At 57.6% G+C, this 20,478-nt stretch overlaps 1 protein-coding gene across 1 annotated transcript; it reads right to left on the bottom strand.

Moving 5' to 3' along the window:
* Window positions 1–1,055: 1,055 nt before the first annotated feature.
* COLGALT1 (collagen beta(1-O)galactosyltransferase 1) lies at window positions 1,056–19,393 on the bottom strand. Its single transcript, XM_079114754.1, has 12 exons — window positions 19,046–19,393; window positions 17,655–17,765; window positions 16,760–16,877; window positions 12,368–12,502; window positions 11,334–11,538; window positions 9,297–9,416; window positions 5,847–5,923; window positions 5,663–5,769; window positions 5,255–5,387; window positions 3,989–4,116; window positions 2,854–3,060; window positions 1,056–2,691 (listed from the first exon to the last, which is right to left on the bottom strand). Exons 1-12 carry the CDS (start codon window positions 19,330–19,332, stop codon window positions 2,424–2,426), a joined length of 1,896 nt encoding a protein of 631 aa, XP_078970880.1. The 5' UTR covers window positions 19,333–19,393; the 3' UTR covers window positions 1,056–2,423.
* Window positions 19,394–20,478: the final 1,085 nt, after the last annotated feature.

The following is a 20,478-nucleotide window of genomic DNA, read 5'->3' as shown; positions in this document are numbered from 1 at the left end:
CTACATATGATAAAATAAGAAAGTTGTTTTTAAAAATGTAGTCATTTGTCTGACAAAGAGGAGAACCAAAAAATCCTGCAGACTGCAGCAGTTCATGTCGTACGATTGTTTTCCTTTTCCTTTTTGCCCCGCTGGAGCCAGAACCCAGGCGTTGGCACGTCTCGGGCCAGTGCTCTCCCGCTGAGCCACGTTCCCAGCCCTGGGATCCTCCTCTGAGATCAGAGAGCGCTTGGCCCGCCGCTTCCGTGGCGCTGCATCGGGAGCCGCAGGCAGAGCGCCCAGGGGCCCTGCGCCGGCTCTGCGCGGGGGACCTTCTAGTCCTCCCCCGAGCGCAGCGGGACTCCGGCGGCAGACGCTGCGGCCCTCGGTCACGTCCAGGGGATTTAGTCAGTGCGGATGTGCGTAGGTCCTGGAGCCCGTCCTCGAAGGACAGGAAGCTGGATTCCCATGTGCAAACCCGGAGAGCCGGAAGCGTTGTCACCAAGTCAGCCCAGCGTCGGGGCCAGTGTGCTTTAACTCTGCTTTGTGGGGTTCTGCCTGGTTTTATGTTCTAATTTTTTCCACTGATCCACACCATCTGTTTTAGTTTATAAAAAGTGCTAGGCATATTCCCCACACCCGAAGGGTCTAATAATCCTGAGAACTCGCAAGCATTTGTTCCAGAAAATCCAAATGCACGCGGGCATGCAAAACTGTCCCTGGGGACCTTCATGAGGCAGCCTCGGTCCCAGACCCCGATGCAGGGGCAGCTGTTCTTTGGCGCCCCCTGCCGTGCTCTTTCCCTTCCTCCCTCAGTCCCCCATTCCCGGGAAAGGTGACCTCTTTTCATCTTGAGCTGTTTTCTGGGGACCCAAACCAAGTGCTCCTCATTTGAAGTCATGTGGAACAACCCTGCAGTTGACCCCACGAGCTAGACAGACGTCTGTCTGCCCCAGATCCCAGACTACTTGGGAAAAGTTCGCTGGTGGGCTGGCCAAGGGCTCAGAACAGGCACACCACTCACCCCCAGAAGCATCAGGGTGTGGGAGGCGTTTGGGCGGCAAGAAGACCAGGACTTCAGTGAAAACCAACCAGGAACATTTAATAAAAAAATAAGCAAGTTATCCGAAACACACCCTGGGAGCAGAGTCGCCCCAGGACCATGAAGCACGGCTCCCTGGCTCTGACCCTGGATTTGGCATGAAGGCACAGCAAGCCCATGGGCATCAGCTGGAAAACAGGCCTGGGACAGCACCCCAGTGCAGCTGCCCCACCAGGCCCCGCACACACGATCCCATCGAGATTCGAAGACAGGAACCTGATCGAGCAGGCAGAGACTGCACCTGAGACAGGCAGAGGGCCAAGAAAAACGGACAGGAGTGGTGGGCACAAGGGAGGCCCAGCCCCCATCTGCCCCTTGAGCCCCCTCCAGGGGGGCTCAAAAGTGGCCAGTGGCCACTGGGACCCAGAGGTTACACCTGGTGGGGAAGAGTTATCCTCCCTCCCGGGCAGTGGGGGGAGCCAACCATGCTCCAATCTACCTGGGAGTCCATGAGGCCTGGCACACAGTAGGTGCTCAATAAAGCTTGCTGCGTGAGGAAATGAAGGACAGACACACTGTGAGATCCCAGCCCACCAGCCTGCCTGATGCAATCCCAGGAGAAAATGAAGGGACCTATCTCACGCACCTCTGCCCTAGGACTTGGCATCTGGCCTGGCACACAGTGGGTGGCTACAAGTGCCGATTGAACAGATGCCACACTGTGTGGTGTCATTACTGCTTTGTGCACAGCAGGTGCCCAATGTGAGGAGAAGAAACCAATTAGAGGAGCACCATGATTACCTCTGTCCCTTGCACCATGCTAAGTCCCAACACAGCAGGCACTCAATAAATGCCCTCAATAAATTACCTTTGTGTCTCAAGTACCAGGCAAGTGATAGATGCTTAGCATGTGTTTGAATAAATGAACGTGTCTTATTTATCTCAGTATTCCCAGAGCCTAGAATGGTGCCCAACACACAGTAGGCACTCAATAAATACTTCAATGAATTTAAAAAATGAATACGTATCACTAATACCTGATTCTTAATCTGATCAATAAATGCTTGATGATCGATCAATCTCTGATCAGGGGAATCATTATGCCTCTTTCATGGCCATAACACAGGAACCTGGCACACAACACGTGCTTAACAAGTGCTGGGCATGTGAACAGATGAAGCATTCTTGTTCCCACCCAATTCCCCTGTGCCCAGCCCTGTTCCTGGCATACAGTAGGCACTCCATTAATGCTGCCTGTGACAAAGGACTGCTGAGCAAGAGCTGGCTGGATGCACCCCACATGGACAGCTCTGTGGTCTCCAGAGGTCCCAGGTGACCCTGCTGTGCCCCACAAGCATGGAGGTGGTGGCAAGTGCTGCCGTGGCTTCCCGGCAGCTGCCCCTCACAGCTCATCCCGGGCGGCGCTGTCCAGGGGGGACTGAAGCACGTCTGAGTTCTTGGCCTCACGGCTCAGTGCCTGCTGCTCCCGCATCTTCTGGGACTTGGCCCGGTCCCAGTCGGTCTTGACGTGCTCGTTGTTCCACACGACCGAGGTCTCCGTGTCACTCACGTAGCCATCGTCCCCCGTGTAGTGCGTGGGGTAGATGAGCAGCGGCTCCACGGAGAAGGCGCGCAGGTTGCGGGGAGAGAAGTGGGCCTTGTACTCAGACCTGGGGGCACATATGGGAGGGTGTGGGTCCAGGGAAGGGGCCGGCAGAGGAGGAGGGGCCCGCTGGAGAGTGGCGGAGGAGACCCTCCTAGGGTCCCTAGTCCCAGGCCCAGCCTCCTGGCACGCTGGTGAGAGCACAACCACCCACCACAACCCTGCTCACACCGGGTGCTTGTCGAACATGACGGGCAGGAACTCGTCCACCGGCAGCATCTTGGCCAGCGGCCTGGCGGCCAGCAGCTTGCGGGCCCCTTGCAGGGAGATCACGTAGGCCAGGGTCCAGTAGGAGTAGTCAGCCTCCACCAGGTTCCTCACGCGGGGCACAGCCTTCTCGGGGTGCTCCATCTGCATCCGCTTCCGGCCCACATAGCTGGGTGCAGAAGCAGCGCCCTGTCACACGCCCCCCTTCCAGAGGACCTAGTTACCCCCGGGGCTCTGAGAGGGCACAGGCTCAGCGGGTTTGGGGGCACTGAGGAAGCCGCTGTCACGGGTGCAGGGAGGAGAAGGGTTTCCAAGGGTGCTAGGGAGCTATGCAGGTTTTAGAGCTGTGGGGAGCAGATCACTGGGGTGTCCTCTGAGGGTGAAGCTGCTCTGGGTTGACAGAGCTATGGGGCGTGAGCTGGGCGAGGTGTCCCAACATGGACACAGTCACTATTCACACTACCACAGAGCGGGTGGTGAAGGTCCCAGAACCCCGACCAGTACACTGCACACGGGAGGGAAAGAGAGGAGGAGGAGGGGAAGAGGGGCACAGGGAGGAGCTCCGGCCCAGCTGGGGCATTCCAAATTGCCACCCAAGAGCTGGCCACCGGCCACATGCACTCAAGCTGCACCCCAAGCCCTGACCACGCCCGCCAGGCCTGGCAGTCTCACTGGCCACACCCCCATGCTCTCCAGCCAGTCACCGGCTCCCAGGTCGAACCCCACCCACCCTCCAGGGGCCCCCGCCAAGTGTGCGAACACTGACCAGGCTACAGGCTTCTGGGTCACGGTCCCAAGGCCCTATTGAGACCACAGCTGACACTATTCTCAAGCCCTGGACAACCTGAGTAGAGCCCTTCGGTCAGGCTGCCAAGAGTCGGCATCCTGGGCATAACTCTTACCCCTAACCTCGCCTGAGGCCTACAGGTTCTAGGATTCCTGCAGCGCTCTGGCCACGCCCCCAGGCTTGTCCCACCCACCCAACCCCAAGCCACGCCCCTGCCTCTAGCTCGACTCTGCCCTCAAGCCCCAGGCCAGGCCTCTATACCCTGGCCACGTCCACGGCCCCAGCTGTCTGGGCCCAGGCCCCCACTCACATGAGGTCCCAGTCCAGGCCCTCCCGCTCCACATCCCGCATGAGGTTCATCAGGCGCCGCTTGAAGAAGATCTCAAAGCGCAGGTCATCCTCAAACACAAGTGACCTCTGCAGCCCCCGGTCCACAACCTGAGGGAAGGTGCCAGGCCAGGTGACAAGGAGAACAAAGCCCAGCCTGACCCCGAAGCTGGCAGCTCTGCTGGAAGACTCTGGGGACCCAGAGAGAAGTGAATGCACACACATCCCACCCCCAGCATCCAGATCCACTTCCCGCTGTAACCTCTGCTCCTCCCACCTGGGCCTCTCCACCTCAGGGCCTTTGCCTGTGCTGCGCCCTGGACACTGAGCACCCTTCTCCCTGGCAGCGAGAGGCAGGCTCCTCCTCACCCTTCAGGCCTCAGCTCAGCTGTAACCCCTGATCACCCAATGCCACCAGCTGAGGACAATTCACAGCCCTGCAGATGCACATCTCATTTCTTCCTTGCTTGTCATCACTGTCCTGCCTCCCCTGCTCTAAACCCCTTGAGGCTCTCCCTCAGCGACTGTCCCATCTCCAGCACAGGCTAGGTGCACAGCAGGAGCTTAGCAAATACTTGAATGTATGAACTTGAGAATCTTCATGACCATCCCCTGAGATCACGACGGCCATCTGGGGAAACCCGGAAGTACCTTCCTTGCTCATGAACCTCAGCCCACTAACAGGCAGTGATGGACTTGAACTCAGGTCCCCCTGGCTCCAGAGCTACCCGGACCTGGCAACCTATGCTGTGCCTTCCATGATTAATTTCAGAAAAGCAGGGGGATGTACATGAGTACCCTGATGTCACCACCACACCCCGCAGCTAACCCCCCATCTGGCCTAGAGCCTGCCGGTCCCCAATCTGAATCCCAGCCTGACCTCTGCCCCAGGACAGCCTCCTGTGCCCCTGGTGCCTGGCCTGTGCTGGTTCCTGTCACTGTGCCAATACTTCCAGTGGTATGTACTGAGCACAGCACCCAGGCCGGGAGGAGGTGGCTTCACCCGCTGCAGGGACCAGGCTCGCTCCCCTCCCCCACCAGTGTCCACATCTGCACAGCAGAGGGACAGCAGCCGCCACTCAGAAGTATCAGGGCTACACTGACACTGTTAAGGCAAAGGGGTCACCAAGGAGCAGCCCAGTGCCCTGCTGCTGCTGGTGGGCAGGCGAGTCCCTCCCCGACCTCTGGCTCTTCCCCACACCCCTAAGGAGACCAGGGCGCCAGGGCCTCAGGCGCCTCCGCTGCCCACCTCCTTCCAGATGCTGTAGTGGCTGAGGAAGCAGCCCAGCTCGCCCTTGGTGAGGGGCCGGCCGTGGTAGGGGTCCCGGTAGCCGGGCAGCATCTGGATGCCCAGCGCCTCCACCTGGCTGGTGTTCATGGCCCTGGACAGGAAGAGCAGGAAGGGAGCAGCAGGGGTGTGGGCGTCAGCAGGATGATGCGCCAGGGCGGGGCGCCATCCGCCAGCGCCCGCGGCTGTCCAGGCTGCCTGCTCCCACCGCGGCCGCCGGACAGGCAAGGACACCCGGGCCTCCCGGCCCTCACCTTAGCAAGGGACTCACCGCCCCTCCCGGGCCTAAACGGCCGGGCCCCTGCCCGGCATGGTCCACACCCCCCGCCCTCGCTGGCCAGCCTACTCCTCACGCCCCGGGAGACTCACTTGCCGTCCACGGCCTCCACCAGCCGCGTCTCGATCTCCTGCTCCTGCAGTGCCCGCAACATGCGCGCCCGCCGGTCCTGCCGCCGCTTCAAGTTGATCATGAAGACCTGTGGCCAGAGCCTCGGTGGGACCTTCCGCCAGGCGGGCCCCGCCCCCGCCCCCGCCCAGGGAGAACCCAGCGCACCTCGTCAAAGCCCATCTTGTCCGGTGTCTTGGTGGGTGCCGGAAGGAACCGGGAGTACTCCACAGGGGGATGCTTCACTGAGGGGCAGAGGAACCAGTGGGGTCGCTGGGGTCAGGGGGCCCCTTGCACCCTGCCCACACACCTTCCCCACCCCTTCTAGGTTCCTCTCTGCCCCAGAAACCACCTCACTCTACCTGCTGGCACTGCCTCACCCTATCGTGCATCCTACCCCAGGACCTTTGCACGCACTGAAACAACCTCTTCCCTCCTCCCCCAGGCGTATGATGCTCTGGGGACAGGCAAATTTCCAGACCTGCCTAGACTGGGTCAGGCCCCTGGACTTCCACCAGGAAAGCCCCATTTTGCTCTCCTACCTCTCTGGCCCCGTCTTTCCCTGGTGAGCTCCTTGGGAAGGACACAGGGGCTGTCTGCTCACAGTGGGTTCCCATCACCCAACAGGGCTGGGCACACAGCAGGTACTCAACTAGGACTCAGAGCAGACAAGGAAATAGGACGAATCATGGAGGGCAGACCTGACCAGGCTGGGCCTCTGCTGCGCTCATCTATAAAACGGGTAATGGATGAAAAGACGCCGTTGGACCACACAGGCTGTGACAGGTTGACTGTCCCCCAGAGTGTGCTGCACTCCACCATCAGGCCCCAGGACACGACCTGGAGTTACAGAGAAGGGAGAGGCGCGGACCTGCGGGGCGCCTGGGGCCTCCTCGCCCTCCCAGGCGTGGCGAGGGCACCGCCGAAGCCCCCCAACTGCGTGCACGACTCAGCACCTTCGAGGCTCGCCTGGGGTCACTCCAGACCGTGAGGCTGTGATTTAGGGTGGGCGTCTTGGGCAACACGGCCTCAGCCCCACCTCTGGGGCCTGGAGCCGGCTCAGCCACAAGGGCGTCGGTCAGCCACGACTGAGGCCTGAGCCCAGTGAAAACGCTGGCCGAAGCTTCCCTGCTGGGAAAGGCCAGCGCGGTGCGCAGCCCCCAGGAGGGGGCGCCAGAAGCTGCACGCGGGGGCTTTCCCAGGTTCCACCCCACGCGCCCCTCCCCTTAGCTCATCTGAATCTGTCTACCGCTGTTACAAACTAACAGCTTCCGGTGGGTTCGAGGTCCTTCCAGTGAGTTGTCAAACCTGAGGGTGCTCTTGGGGACCCCGAGCTTGCCACCATGAGAGGAGGGAGCGTGGTTTCAGGGATTGTGCCCTAACTTTGCTGATGCATGTCTGGAACTTTCTCACACATGCAACAAGAAGCTCATGGAAACCCTGGGGAGAATAAGAAATTCGTTCTATGCCCTCAGGAGAAAACTGGCTGAAGGACAGACATGTTGGTCACTGGGCGGGTAGGTTTATGGCTAAATGTCTGGGGAATACTATACAGTGAGGCAAAGCAAGCAGACCACCGCTGCACACGACACTGCGGTTCCACTGACCTAAGGCACTATTCGGGGGGCTGGGGATGCGGCTGGGGTAGAGGCAAGGTTCTGCCCAGCACGGAGAAAGAATGAGTTGGGGGAGAGATTTTTGAGCATATGAAACAATACCACGTGCACAGCACAGTCCAGGTACCCGCACGTGGATAGAGAAAAGGTGGGGTTTTTCTGGGTTTTTTTTTGGTACCAGAGATTAAACCCCGGGGTGCTTAACCACTGGGCCACGTCTCCAGCCCTTTTAATTATTTTTTTTTTTATTTTGAGACAGGGTCTCACTAAGTTGCTGAGGCTGGCTTTGAACTCTCAATCCTCCTGCCTCAGCCTCCCGAGATGCTGGGATGACAGGCGTGTGCCACTGCACTTGGCCAAAACTGTGATTTTTACTTGGAGCACAAGGAAGTATTTGCACAAATATCTCAAACTTTCAGGCTGTCCATCCGTCTGCTCTGTGGTCTGTTCTGGTTCTCGAGAATAAGCAAACTACACACATCTCTGTCATGTTTTGAGTTTTTAACAGCAACATGAATTGTTTTTATCAGAAATAACAGAAATATCTGAAACCAAACTAGGCACACTGGATGCCAGGGCCACTTCACAAGGTCCATTCCCTGTGACTGCAGCCAGGTCAGCGCTGGGCATCTGCATGTGACATAGCCTCAAGTGTCTTGGGTGGACTGGTCCAGTGACTTTGTAAACTCAAAAAGACCCCAAAGCTTTCCCAAAAGCAGAGGGCAGGGTGCCGTTCCACCTTTGGCCACCAGAGGGAGCCCCAGACAGAATATTCTAGAACCAGGGAAGGCTGAGGCCACTGAGTCACAGGGCAGAGGCCCCTCCCAGCCCCTCCTCCTCTGTGCAGTGGGGCCACCTCACAGGCCTGCCAGGACCTGCACGTCCAGCATAGGACAAGGCTCCCACACCCTAAAGCGGCTCGCACTCAGTGCTCCTCCTGTTTCAGGCCTAAGAGGAATGGCCGCTAGCTTCAAAACTGATGGGCTTGTTTTTTATATATATAGTCGATCCCCTGTATCCATGGGTTCTGCATCTGTAGATTCGACTGACCACTGATGTAAATTATTCTGGAAAAAATAAATTTCACCTGTACTAGACATGTACAGACTGTTTTCTTAGTTAATCCCTAAACGAGCCAGAGCAACCACGTACAGATCATTACACTGTATCAGGCACTGTGGATCCCCTGGAGGTGACCCAGTGTCGAAGGCAGGAGGACAGAGGGTCTATGCACAGGACCTTGAGCATGGGCAGAAGCCCTGGAGGCAACGCCCAGTGGCTACAGAGGGACACCTGTGTTCAAAAGACCTGAGTCTACAACTATGGTCAGAAGGTTCAGAGTTTCCTTAGGACGCCTGTAATCCCAGCGACTGGGGAGGCTGAGGCAGGAGGATCAAGAGTTCAAAGCCAGTCTCAGCAACTCAGTGAGACCCTGTCTCTAATAAACTATAAAAAGGACTGGGGGTGTGGTTCAGTGGGTAAACGCCCCTGGGTTCAATCCACAGTACAAAAATAAAATTGTAGTTTCCTTTATCAAATGCATTTATTTAAGCAAAATGGGGGTGGCATTCAAGTTAACTGCTGAATAAATAACAGAAGGTTGTGGGTTTGGCAGGAGAACAAGAAAGAAACGCTGAAGTCTGTCAGGGAGAACCTGCTGCCCTCTCTGCTCCCATACCCTCTACGGCTCCCCACTGCCCCAGGGGGACAGGCCCACCCTATAGCTGGTGTCTGAGGCCTCCTGCTGCCAGTCCTGGCTCCACACCCCGGCCTCACTGACATAACCTGCCCTCCCAGCCCTTGTCCCCTCTGCACACACTGCTTGCTCTGGCTGCACCTCTCTTTCTGGTCAACTCCTATTCACGCTGCACCTTGCTAACACCTCCTCCGGGAAGGCCACCCCCGAACACCCTAAGGTCCCTGTCGAGGTCAGGCAAACCCTCGGTGCTTGTTCTGCGTTCATGGCATGGATGCGAGGTGGCAGAGAAAGGCGCTGACTCACCCATGACCTCCAGCTGCACGTGCATGAAGCTCTCGGCCTCGTCCTGGAGGGTGCTGTGCGCCCGCAGCGGCACAGGCAGGAAGCCGTACACGTCCTTATTGCACACGTACATCTGCACCTCTGCGGCCAAGGAAACACGACGAGTGAATGCCAAGCGACGCCCGGAGCGACAGGCAGCGCTGGCCGCCTGTGACCAGCAGCGAGGTCACCCGGGGTGAGCGGCAAAACAGGCCAGAGGTTCCCAGCCACTGGTTGCAGCCCTCAGCATCCGCCCTGGGGCCTGCGGCAGAACAGCCTCGCGCCTGCGCAGAGCTAAGAGCTCAGGACCACCTAAAACGCCACCGGGCAAAGCAGCAGAAAACTCCGCACGACGGAGGGACCAGCGTGTCGGCAGCAGCAGGATTCCACTAGGCGAAGCCCCAGAGCGCCAGGGAGTCAGGACCAGACCCACCCACGCGGGCCACCGCGGCAGGGGCGGGGCGCACTCGTGGGCGACCTCACCTCCTCCGCGCCATCCTCTTACGGATGGCTGAAGTTTTTCTAAGTATTCCGCTGTTTCCCCCCTGCATTCTTCCGCAGGGCTGGCGGCGGAGCCCAGGCTCCGGCAGGCAGGCGAGCGCCCCCACCAAGCCCACCCCCGGCCCAGCGTATCTTTTCTTATAACTGAAAAACTCAATGACACGCTTTTCATTTTAATCGGTTAACTCTTCCTGTAGAGGGCCAGGTGGTGCATAGCTTCAGCTCGTGAGGCAGAAGGCTCTGTCCCTACAACTCGATACTACGAACGGCTAGCTGTGGGCGTAGAACTCCACTTACGGGCGCCGAGACTCTATTTTGAGACCAGGGCGTGCTGTTGCCCAGGCTGGCCGCAAACTCCTGGGCTCAAGTGATCCTCCTGCCTCGGCCTCCAGAGCAGCTGGGAGCACATGTGTGCCACCATACGCGCCTTCTGGCGCTAAAATTTTGAATTTCACATCCTGTTCACACGTCATGAAACATGATTCATCCTCTGAGTTATTTTCCAGTCATTTAAAAATACCAAAATTGTTCTTAGTTTGTACAGATATAAAAACAGAAGTGGGCCTTTTGGTGTGTGGGCCACAAGGTGCTGACCTGCAGTTTAGCACAAGTGACAAATACGCAAATGGTCGCTCTTTTTCTTTAAAAAGGTTTCCACTACTGGGCGCGGTGGCAAACGCTTGTAATCTCAGCGACCTGGGAGGCTGAGACAGGAGGATCACGAACTCAAAGCCAGTCTCAGCAACTCAGCGAGGCCCTGACTCAAAATAAAAAAATTTAAAAAGGGCTGGGATTGTGGTTCCAGGGCAAACTGCCCCTGATTAAAGCCTCAGTACCAAGAAAAAAACATGTTTTTCCCCAAAATTACAATCTCCCATCCAGGTGTCACTTCCTGCAGTTCAAGGTTTCAATTGCACTCTAAAACCATAACTTGGGAAATTCTGGAAGAAGATAATTCATGAGTTTTAAAAAACTTTTACTCCAGCACGTGTCACTGGCTCTTTGGCTACTGGTCGCTGTTGCTAATCTGTTACTATTCCTAGTTTACGGATTGAACTTCCCCATGGCTTTGTATGAACAAGGGAAAAGAGCACATGCAGTCTGGGACTCTGCAGTTTGAGGCACACGCTGAGGGTCCTGTATCTCCCCACAGATAATGGGGACTACATATGCTTAAGGAGAAAACTGAAAGAAGACAGAAATGTATTAATAAACAGGTCTCAGATCTGGGGCATCTACTCAGGAGCCTGAGGCAGAAGGCCCGGAGTTTGAGGCCAGCTGGCAACTCAGTGAGACCCTATCTCAAAAAAGAGCTGGGGAGGAAGTGAGGGAAGTCAGGGCTGGGGACTGGGTCCTAGAGAGTTAGCCGACCACCTGGATACAGCCACACCTGAAGCCAGTCCAGCACCCCGCGGGTTTAGCTCTTTGAACGTTCTATGTGCTGTTCCGACTTGCTCAGCATGTAACCCAAAGAGCAGCCAGGCCCGGCAGTCACAGCGCCCTCCCTCTCTTACTCACCGGCCTGCTTACAGGAGAAGGCGAAGACGATGATGTCGTCGAAGGCCCAGGTGTAGTCGGGGTGGGGTGGGTAGAAGGCCAGGTTCCGGGACGCGGCCTTCCGCAGGTCGATCAGGAAGGTGGAGTGCACCATGGGGACCGCGAAGCAGCCCCTGCGGTCGCGCTTGCGGATGGGGATATAGGCGGGCGTGCGCTTGTAGTAGCCCTGTGGGGAGCGCAGAGATCTGCGTGGGTCCCCAAGGCGGAGGCTGAGGAACCCGCGCAGCGGACGCTTTGACTTAGGGCCAATGAGACCAGAGGTGTGAGTTCCGGAAGTAGGGGGACTCTCTTAGAAAAGTTTTAAATCTTCTGGAACAATCTGGAGCTGGCGTCTCTTCCTGTGCCCTTCCTAGACTAGAACTGTTCCCATATAACATTTGGACTTACATAATATCAAAAAAATTTAAATCACTGAGGTGCACGTGGAGGCCCAAGGTTCCACCCGGGCACCCCAGGGTAGTGGTGGTGTTGGGGAGACAGGACAGATTAGTGTCCTGGCTCCAGTCACGCAGCTCCTTCCACGCTCCCCAACCCACCCAAACTTCTACTCTCCCTGGCTTCACTTAGGACCCTACCCTCGAGCCTGGGGGTGGGACTTGTGACTAGGCCTGGTCAATCACAGTTTTGTATTTTCCTGGCTTCAATAACTGGTTCAGGACTGTACCCTGGCTGGATACTGCTAGGATCATGCCAGAGCAGCCTGAGAACTAAACCAAAGAATGGCGGAGGAAAACAAAAGTTGTTTGAATACCTGGATAAAGCCATGCCTGAATTCCATCCTGGCACCACTACTTTCTAACTCTGGGCTTTAAGGCAAGTCTCTTCCTGTGTTTTTGTTTCCACCTCAGTAATGGTAGGGAAGTCACTGAAGACACTCTCTCAATGGGTTGTTTAAGGGTTAGCGTGATGGCATTTGTGCAAGGTTGTGTGAAGACAAGTTAGACTCCAGTTAGGGCCGGCGCTTGCTCACCGCCTCCACCCCAGGCCCACCCTACCTGGGAAGTCATTCCACACCAGAAGTTGGAGTATGCGGCCCGGGAATCCAGCATCGGGGCCACCACTGTCTTGTTCTCGGCGATGAGCAGGCTCAGGGTGTCGGGGTTGATGAGCAGGTTGTCTGCATCCACAAACTGCAAAACATCCACCGGGCCTCAGTCACAGCCTGAACCATGTGGAAAAGCCAGAGCCTGGGGGCCTGACCGAGGCCCTGGCTCCTCAACTGACAGCTAGGCCCTCAAGAAGAGGCTGGATGTGGTGTGAGGGTGTCTGCGAGTTCCCCGGGAGGCTGGGTCCCTGGCTGGTACGGTGGGAGGGGTGAGGCCTTTAAGGGGCGGGGCCTAGTGGAAGGTGGCTGGGTCCTGGGGCACAGGCCCTGGAAGGGATTACCGTGGCTCCCCCTCACAGGACCCCAGTTCGCTCCCCAAGAGGAAGTGCTACACAGAGGGTCGGCCGCACACTCCCACCTGGTGCACTCGGCTCCAATACAGCTAAACAGGCTCCTTTCCCTGTCATGATTCCAGCATCAAGGATTGTCACAGTGACACAAAACGGCCTCGGACCCCAAAGACTGGGTCTCCAACACCTTCACGAGGGCCACCCAAGGATGTTCATGGCACATCAATTATCCCACAAACTGTGAGCAACCCGAACCAGCAGCAGTTTGGATGTGTGTGTCCCCCACCCCACCTGGGGGGTCTCAGCGCAGTGGTGGAAGCCTCCACAGTGCTGGCGAGCCTGCCCAGCACAGCACTGCTGTGTAAATTTGGGGAACTTTCGCTGTGCTGTCAACGTTGGAGAAAGCACTGCGACTTACTGGGTGGGGTTGACGGTGTGCGGAAGTGGACAGCCAGACAGGTGGAGAGAAGCCACGCTTCACTTTACCCACTGTGCAGGGGTGCTATGCTGTATTAAATACGGAAGTCTTATCTAGGCGGGTTTGATTACAGAAGCTAATATTTTCTAAATAACAACAACAACAAAATCGAGGCGCAGAAGTGGCACACACCTGTAATCCCAGTGGCTCGGGAGGCTGTGGCAGGAGATTCGAGAGTTCAAAGCCGGCCTCAGCAGATTAGTGAGGCCCTAAGCAACTCGGTGAGACCCTGTCTCTAAGAAAATACAAAACAGGGCTGGGGATGCGGGTCAGTGGCTGAGTGCCCCTGAGTTCAATCCCTGATATCTCACCCTCTCAAAAAAAAAGGGGGGGGGGGGAAGAAAGAAAGAAAAAGAAAAGAAAGCCACAGCACAGGAAAGGAAGCGGCCAGGGCTTTCCCATCTACCAGAAGTAAAAGCGCACAGGCCGGGATGTGCCCAGAACTGTAGGCTGGCATCTTTAACCCCAAAATCTGGAATCCAAAATGCAAGCTTTGGGAACACTAACACGAAGCTGCAAGTGGAAAATTGTATAGCGCGAGCCTCAGTTCTTGTCCGAAGTATCAAAACGCATTATACACAATTACCTCCAGGCTGCGGGGATCAGGGGCATGTGTGACAAACGAGTTCTGACTAAGGCGCCATCCCCACGCTGTCTGGTTACACGTAAGCGAATATTCCAAAATTGGAAAAAATCAAAACCCCCAACACTTCCAGTCCCAGCGCTTTAGGTATCAGACCCAGGCTCAAGGGGAGGCCTGGCTAGTCTGGGGCACCCAGCCCACAGATGCACTTCGTTACCCATGCAGTATTTTTAGATCGTGCGGATCAACTGTCATAAACAAACCACGGTTCAGCCTTCCAGGGCAACAGGAGCAGCGCTCCCCGGCAGCCCTCGGCTGGGAGGCGGCAGTGCCGTGGCTGGAGCCCGAGGTCACGCACGCTCCCCGCCCAGCCCCTGTGGACATCTGAAGCCATGACCTTTGTGCATATATTCAGTCCAAACAGCCAGAAGAGTCTGGCGGGTCCCCAGAAAGTTAAACGGTTGCCACGAGATCCGTAGGGCTGCTCCTGGCAGAAGCTGGGAGAGGCGCAGTACGCGCATGCTCAGAGCAGCGCGGCTCCCAAGGGCCAAAAGGTAGGAACCACCGAATGCCTGTCACCGAATGGTCGGATAAACACCACGTGGTCCAGTCACACAGTGGGGTCGCTCAGCTGTAACCCCAAGAACAAGGCGCTGACCCGGGTGTGGTGGCGCCCCCTAGTAACCCCAGCGACTCCGGAGGCTGAGGCAGGAGGATCGCCAGTTCAAAGCCAGCCTCAGCAGATTAGCGAGGCCCTAAGCAATTCAGTGAGACCCTGTCTCTAAATAAAATAGGAAAAAGGGCTGGGGATGTGGCTCAGTGATTGAGTGCCCCTAGGATCAATCCCTGGTACCAAAAAAAAGGAGAGAGATGAAGTGACAGAGCCACACACAGAGGGCCAAGGTGTGTAGTCCCACTGACATGAAATATGCAGAACAGGTGAGTCCGTACCATAGCGTTGCCAGGGGCTGGGGTGGGGCATGGGGACCGACTGCGGGGTTCCTTCTGGGTGATGTGAATGTTCTGGAACAGACAGGCTGTGTAACATAATGAATGCACTAACTGCCACTGAATTGCCCTGGCGGACCTTGTTAATTCTATGTTATGTAAATTGCATCTCAATTAAAACAAACTGCTGCAAAGTGGAACTCTCTGGAAGGCAATATCAAGGTTTGGCATTTTTTTTTCCTTTTTTTTTTTTCTTACACTTCTTAATTTTTCCGCTGCAAATAATATCCATAGCTTTTAAGAAAAAGGAAAGGAGGGGGGAGCTCTTTTAATAATAACGTCTAAACAGCAAACGAGTTCACCAGTATGGTTCTCCAAAGTCCCCAGTTACAAAAGTCTAACTTGTGAAAAGCTGCTTTGAGTTTCCCGTCTTGAGTTCTGCCCGGGTTGTGAGGCGAAACGGTGACCACCAGAGCCAAAGCCAGGGTCAGGACAAGGCAGCTCTGTGCCGGAAGGTTCTGGGGGGTGCTGGAGCCACCTCTGTGCCTGAGGCGAGTTCCGAGACCCCTCCAGGCACGTTGCCGCCTCCTTACTCGCAGGCTCGAAAGTGAAAGGTGTGATGAGGCAGAGGCAGAACCCTCCGGCTTGCTGGGGGCCTGGTCCACCCAGGACCTCTCGGGACAGCTCTGTCCTCCCCACGGCTCAGGCCAGGGCCTGCTTGGCCTCCAGCCTAGGCCTCCTTCCTGTTGCCCAGCAGCCACGGGGAGAATCACAAATCAGAACAGCCCCTGCCCACAGCCCGCCTCCCCAGCCCCCACCCAGGGACGCGAGCGGGAGGTCGCTGTCACTTCAGCAGCACTGCCGCGCTCCTTCCTCCGATGTCCCCAGTGAGCCCCCGCTCATCCTCTCGCCCACTCCGTCCCCAGGCCCCTGGGAGGGCTCCCTTTCTCCTTCCCGTCGCTGCCCGCGCTCCTCCCTCCAGGACACCCACTCACCCTGCTCGCTCATCACGTGCCCTGGTTCTGAAACCTGCTGTGCGTGAATGGTGGCCTTCAAAAGACACACTCAAGTCCTAACCCCTGCTACCTGTGCGCGTGACCGATTGGCCACGGGGCCTCTTGCAGATACGATTAAGACGCAAATTAATCTGAGGTCATTCAGTCCAAGGCCTGGGTCTCACGGAAAAAAGAGACAGGGACCACTGCCCGATCCCAGCAGCCCCTGCACCGCTGGCCGGCGACCCCGCACTCCCGCTCTGTGGCGAGCCCACCCAGCCGTCGGCACACTCCTGTCTGTCCTGGGGAGGGACCAGGCACCGCCACACCTGGGACGATGGCTGAAGGAGCTCACAGAGGTCTGTGATCGTGGACACGCACCCTGACGTTACTGTGCTCAAGACGCGCCTGTCCCTAGGCCGCAACCGCCCGCCAGGGAGGAGGAGGAGGAGGGAGTCGGCCGCACTCAGCAGCCCGCTGGCCCGAGTGTCCCCAGCCCCTGACCTCGACCCCGTGCGTCTTGGAAGTGGCCCAAAGGATGTCATCGTGGGGTGTGTACAGAGCTGGGCATCACTCCTGACGGAGTGACAACGGCAGACAGCCCAGGGGTCCGACCACAGGAGACGTAATGCTCGCTCTTCCTGGGTGGGGGGCATGGGCAGCGGGAACTGGGCCCAGGCTGTTGCCTTGAGCCGCAGAGCAGCCTCTGCGCTGTTGCAGAGGGCGTCTTGAAGCTGCACAGGCTGGCGCTGAGCTTGCCTCCTCTGTCTGAGGAAGGGCTGCTCTCAGGGAGGGAGGACTGCGCTAAGGACCCGGAGCCCCAGCTCCCCCACTCTCCAGCTGCATGGCGCAGGAACCTCGAGTCCCCTGCAGCCTCAGTCTGCCCTTCTGCAAAATGGGGTTAGAGATGGCCCCCGCATCCTGCTGCTCTGCCTGTGTGCTGTCCCAGCCTCCCTCTCATCCACAGCCAGCTGGCTGAGAAACTCACCAGGATGTAATCGGCCCACATGTCCCGAGCCGATTTCAGGGCGGCCTGGCGCAACTTCATGATGTGCTCGTAGCGAGAATCAGACCAGTGTTTGGGTCCCTCCTCATCTGGGTAGGACCTGGGGAGAGACAGCTGTGATGTGGGAAGCACGGGGCACTGTCGGCCCAGGGAGGGCTTCAGTCACCCTGGTGATGATCAGAGGAGGCTTCCTGGAGGAGGTGTGTGAGCTGATCTGAAGGCTGGAGAGAAGACCGGAAGCGGGGCACCTGCAGGGCCCCAGGGGCGAAGCTGGAGGCCAATGGTTAAGGAAAAAAGCTCAGAGCGGCTGCAAAGGACCTCCAATGCCAAACAGGACGTCACTAAGGAGGACTGGGAGCCACTGGGAAAAGACAAGCACATAGAGCAAACACCTGGAGACACCCTCCCCTCCTGATCACAGGAGCGGCCGTGGCAGGGGCACCAGGAATCCCAGCCGCTCAGGACGCCGAGGCGGGAGATCACCTGAGCCCAGCAGTCTGGGGGCAAACTGGGCAACACCGGGAGAGCCTATCTCGAAAAGAGCAAGAAATCCTGAAGAGAGGGAAGGAACCAGGATCCACAGTGCGGGACTCTGGGAAGCCACGCAGAGGGCTCCTGGGTTCACACTGCCACAGGGAACAAAGCAGTGGGCGTCACCAGAAGGACAAAGGAGTAAAGAATTCCAGGTGGGGGACTGAGTCGGGGCAAAGGTCTGGCAGGAGGATCATGGCCTATCTGTGATGCTGAGGATCAGGCTGGAAAGTCACAGGCAGAGAGCCTGCGAGTTCTCTTCCATGGCAATAGGGAGCCATGGAAGGTGTGTGAGCAGAGGTGCGGCCAGTCAGACCTGGGGGCTCAGGCAGGCTCTAACACTTACGTGGGCTCCTCCGCCGGCCGCCACTCCACAGAATGGTACAAACTCTTCACAGCCACCAGCCACTCCCGCAGCACAGCTGAGGTGTTGTCTGCATTGTGGTCCGTGGCCACCCTGTGAGCACAAGGGGACAGTCAGCACAATTGGGGAGAAAAGACAGGACCAGGAAAGACAAGGCTACCAGGGCACCCTTCCCTGGCTTGGTCTCCCACCAGCCTTGGGGCCCTGGACAAGACACTCGCTCTCCATGTCCCGGTTTCCTCATGTGTGAAAAGGAGTGCAACAGGACCCAGTTCGCTGGGATGCATTAACCAAGCTAATTTTGAAAAACCGCATTAGTGACTGCTGGTTTCTCTACTGAGTTCCTAGTTTTTTGTTTGTTTTTTGGTTTTTTTTTTTTGTTTTTTTTTTTTTTTTTGGTACCAGGAATTGAACTCAGGGGCACTAGACCACTGAGCCACATCCTATTTTGTAGTTTATTTAGAGACAGGTCTCACAGAGTTGCTTAGTCCCTTGCCATTGCTGAGGCTGGCCTTGAACTCGAGATCCTCCTGCCTCAGCCTCCCCAGCCGCTGGGATGACGGGGTGCACCACCGGCCGGGCACTCCTAGGATCTTATAACCAAGTTCCCCATCAAATGTGTGCGACTTCATAAAAAAATCTACATATCACAATCCACACCGGCCTGCCTGCCTTCTCTCCTGTGAGCCCCACACCTCCTAGTGGGCTGTGATCGCACATCGTTCAACGGGGGAATCTGGCGGAGAGGGACTCAGAGGAGTCGAGTTTGGTCATGGAGCAGAGTTCATTCTCATAAATGTGGTGAACATGCAGGGCACCAGCAATGACAACAAGAAAAACCACCACCACCGCGCTGGCTACTGAACGCCACGCCTGTGCCAGGCACGATGAATGGCCCCACGCCGTTAGCTGGAATCTTCACAGATAAACCCAAAAGGCGCATGAATCCACACGCCCACTTTCCAGTCGAGGAAACTGAGGCAGGAGAAGTCGGTGTCAGGCGTCTTCCGGCCCTGGCCTTCCGCTTCCATGAAGGACCCACTTCCCCTGTCCTCTGGTCTGTCCTCACCCACGCAGGCCAGAGGGCAGGGCTGTGGCTGAGCCCGGGCGGGGTAAGTTCCAGACCCAACGGCACAAGAGCGGGAAAGCCGTTCCCTCAGACGTGGACCCCGGCAAAGCCCGGTGGGGACCCAGGACTTGGGGGCTGCGGGGCTCCGGAAGCAGGTGGCGGCAGCCCGGCGGGGCAGCGCGGGGCCTGGGATCTGCCCGGGCGCGGGTCCCGCGCGCCCCAAGGGGCGGAGGACGGCCTGCGGGTTGTCAGGGGGCGGCGGCAGCGTGGACCTGTCCCCACGGGGACGGCGGGGCGGGCTCACCACAGCGCCGTGCGCTCCCGCGGGTGCCGCAGCCGCTCGAGGGCGCCCAGCGTGGCGGGCAGAGCGTGGGCCGCGTTCCGCGCCACCAGCGCGATGAGCACGCGCGGCGCCTGCAGCGGCGACTCCGGGCTCCAGCGCTCCTCCGGGAAGTAGGCGGCGGCACCTGGAGGGCCCCCCGGAGGCGGCGGCGCCAGCAGAAGGAGCAGCAGCAGCAGCGGCAGCGGCGGCGGCCGCAGGCCGGGGAGCCGCTGCCCGCGCCGCCGGCACGCGCGTGGGGCCGCCGCCATCGCGCCACGCGTCGCCTTTAAGCCGCTTTTCTGCCGGCGGACGCGGGCCGCGCCTTAAAGGGGTCATCGGTCATCCAGGCCCCGCCTCTGACGCGCGATTTAAAGGGGAGGAGCACGCTTGGCGTCAAGTTAGCCGACACTGGGGCTTGTCTCCCAGGCCCCGCCTCTGAACAAACTTAAAACCCAGAAGCGCCGCTGACCCGCCGACAACACAGGACGGCCCCTTCGTGACGTCACCTACGGGCCGTTCCGCCCCCCCCCCCCGGGCCCCACCCCTGTTCTCGCCTTAAAGGCCCAGAGAGCGGCGCACGCCCGAGGTGGAAAACCCGGCTAGGATGGCATCCAGGTGTCTGCTCGCTCCGGGAGGTCAGCCTCAAGAGCCGTCTAGTGTATAAGACCCGGGCTATCCCAGCAGGGGGACCAGGCTAGTCAGTTTCCTCGGCTGCAGTGTGCGTTGTACCATCCTGGTTCCTGACCTCTTCTTATGGGTTGTTGAGCATCCTGGCGTCCACAAAGCCGCCTTCAAATCCAGTCCCAGTAGTGGGCTCGCTGAGCCTGTTTGTCCTTCTGTAAAATAAGGTCAGAGAGAACCCGCAAGGTTGGGGTGAGTGGTCACACACTGCAATGTCCAAGCAAGTTCTCCCACTGCAGGCTCGTCCCTTCCGTGGAAATCCTTCTAGGAGACCGTTTTGCAATGCTTGACCACTGAGCCACATCCCCACCCCTTTTTCTTATTTTATTTAGAGCCGGTCTCACCGAGTTACTTAGCCCCTCGCGAAGTTGCTGAGGCTGTCTTTGAACTGGCAATCCTCCTACCTCGGCCTCCCGATCCCCGCTGGAATTACAGGGGTGCTCCACGGAGTCCGGTTTTATAATGAACTTTCTTTTACTTTTTTTTTTTTTTTTTTTTTTTTTTAGTCGTTAATGAACCTTTATTTTATTTGTATGCGGTGCTGGGGATCAAATCCAGTGCCTCACACATGGTAGGCAGGCGCTCAACCACTGAGCCACAACCCCAGACCCCTATAATGTACTTTCTAATCGTGTTCCTAAAAATGAACTTTTAAGAATGCCACTCAAACACGTTTATTTATGAAGATGGGGTCAAGATGGTCCAATATCGTTGAACACAGGGCACACGAAGTA

The sequence above is a fragment of the Sciurus vulgaris genome (assembly GCF_902686455.1).
Source record: "Sciurus vulgaris genome assembly, chromosome: 16".
Taxonomy (NCBI): Eukaryota; Metazoa; Chordata; class Mammalia; order Rodentia; family Sciuridae; genus Sciurus; species Sciurus vulgaris.
Note: the sequence above shows the minus strand (reverse complement) of the source record. Positions and strands in the feature narration are given on the sequence as shown.

What these genes read in the sequence shown, in the direction of transcription:
- COLGALT1 (XM_079114754.1), bottom strand. Translation starts at nt 19,332, where the DNA reads ATGGCGGCGGCCCCACGCGCGTGCCGGCGGCGCGGGCAGCGGCTCCCC. An exon ending in CGGGAGCGCACGGCGCTGTG is followed by an intron (nt 17,766 to 19,045) that starts GTGAGCCCGCCC and finishes TTGTGCTCACAG; the next exon opens with GGTGGCCACGGACCACAATG. An exon ending in GTGGAGGCCGTGGACGGCAA is followed by an intron (nt 5,388 to 5,662) that starts GTGAGTCTCCCG and finishes CTTCCTGTCCAG; the next exon opens with GGCCATGAACACCAGCCAGG.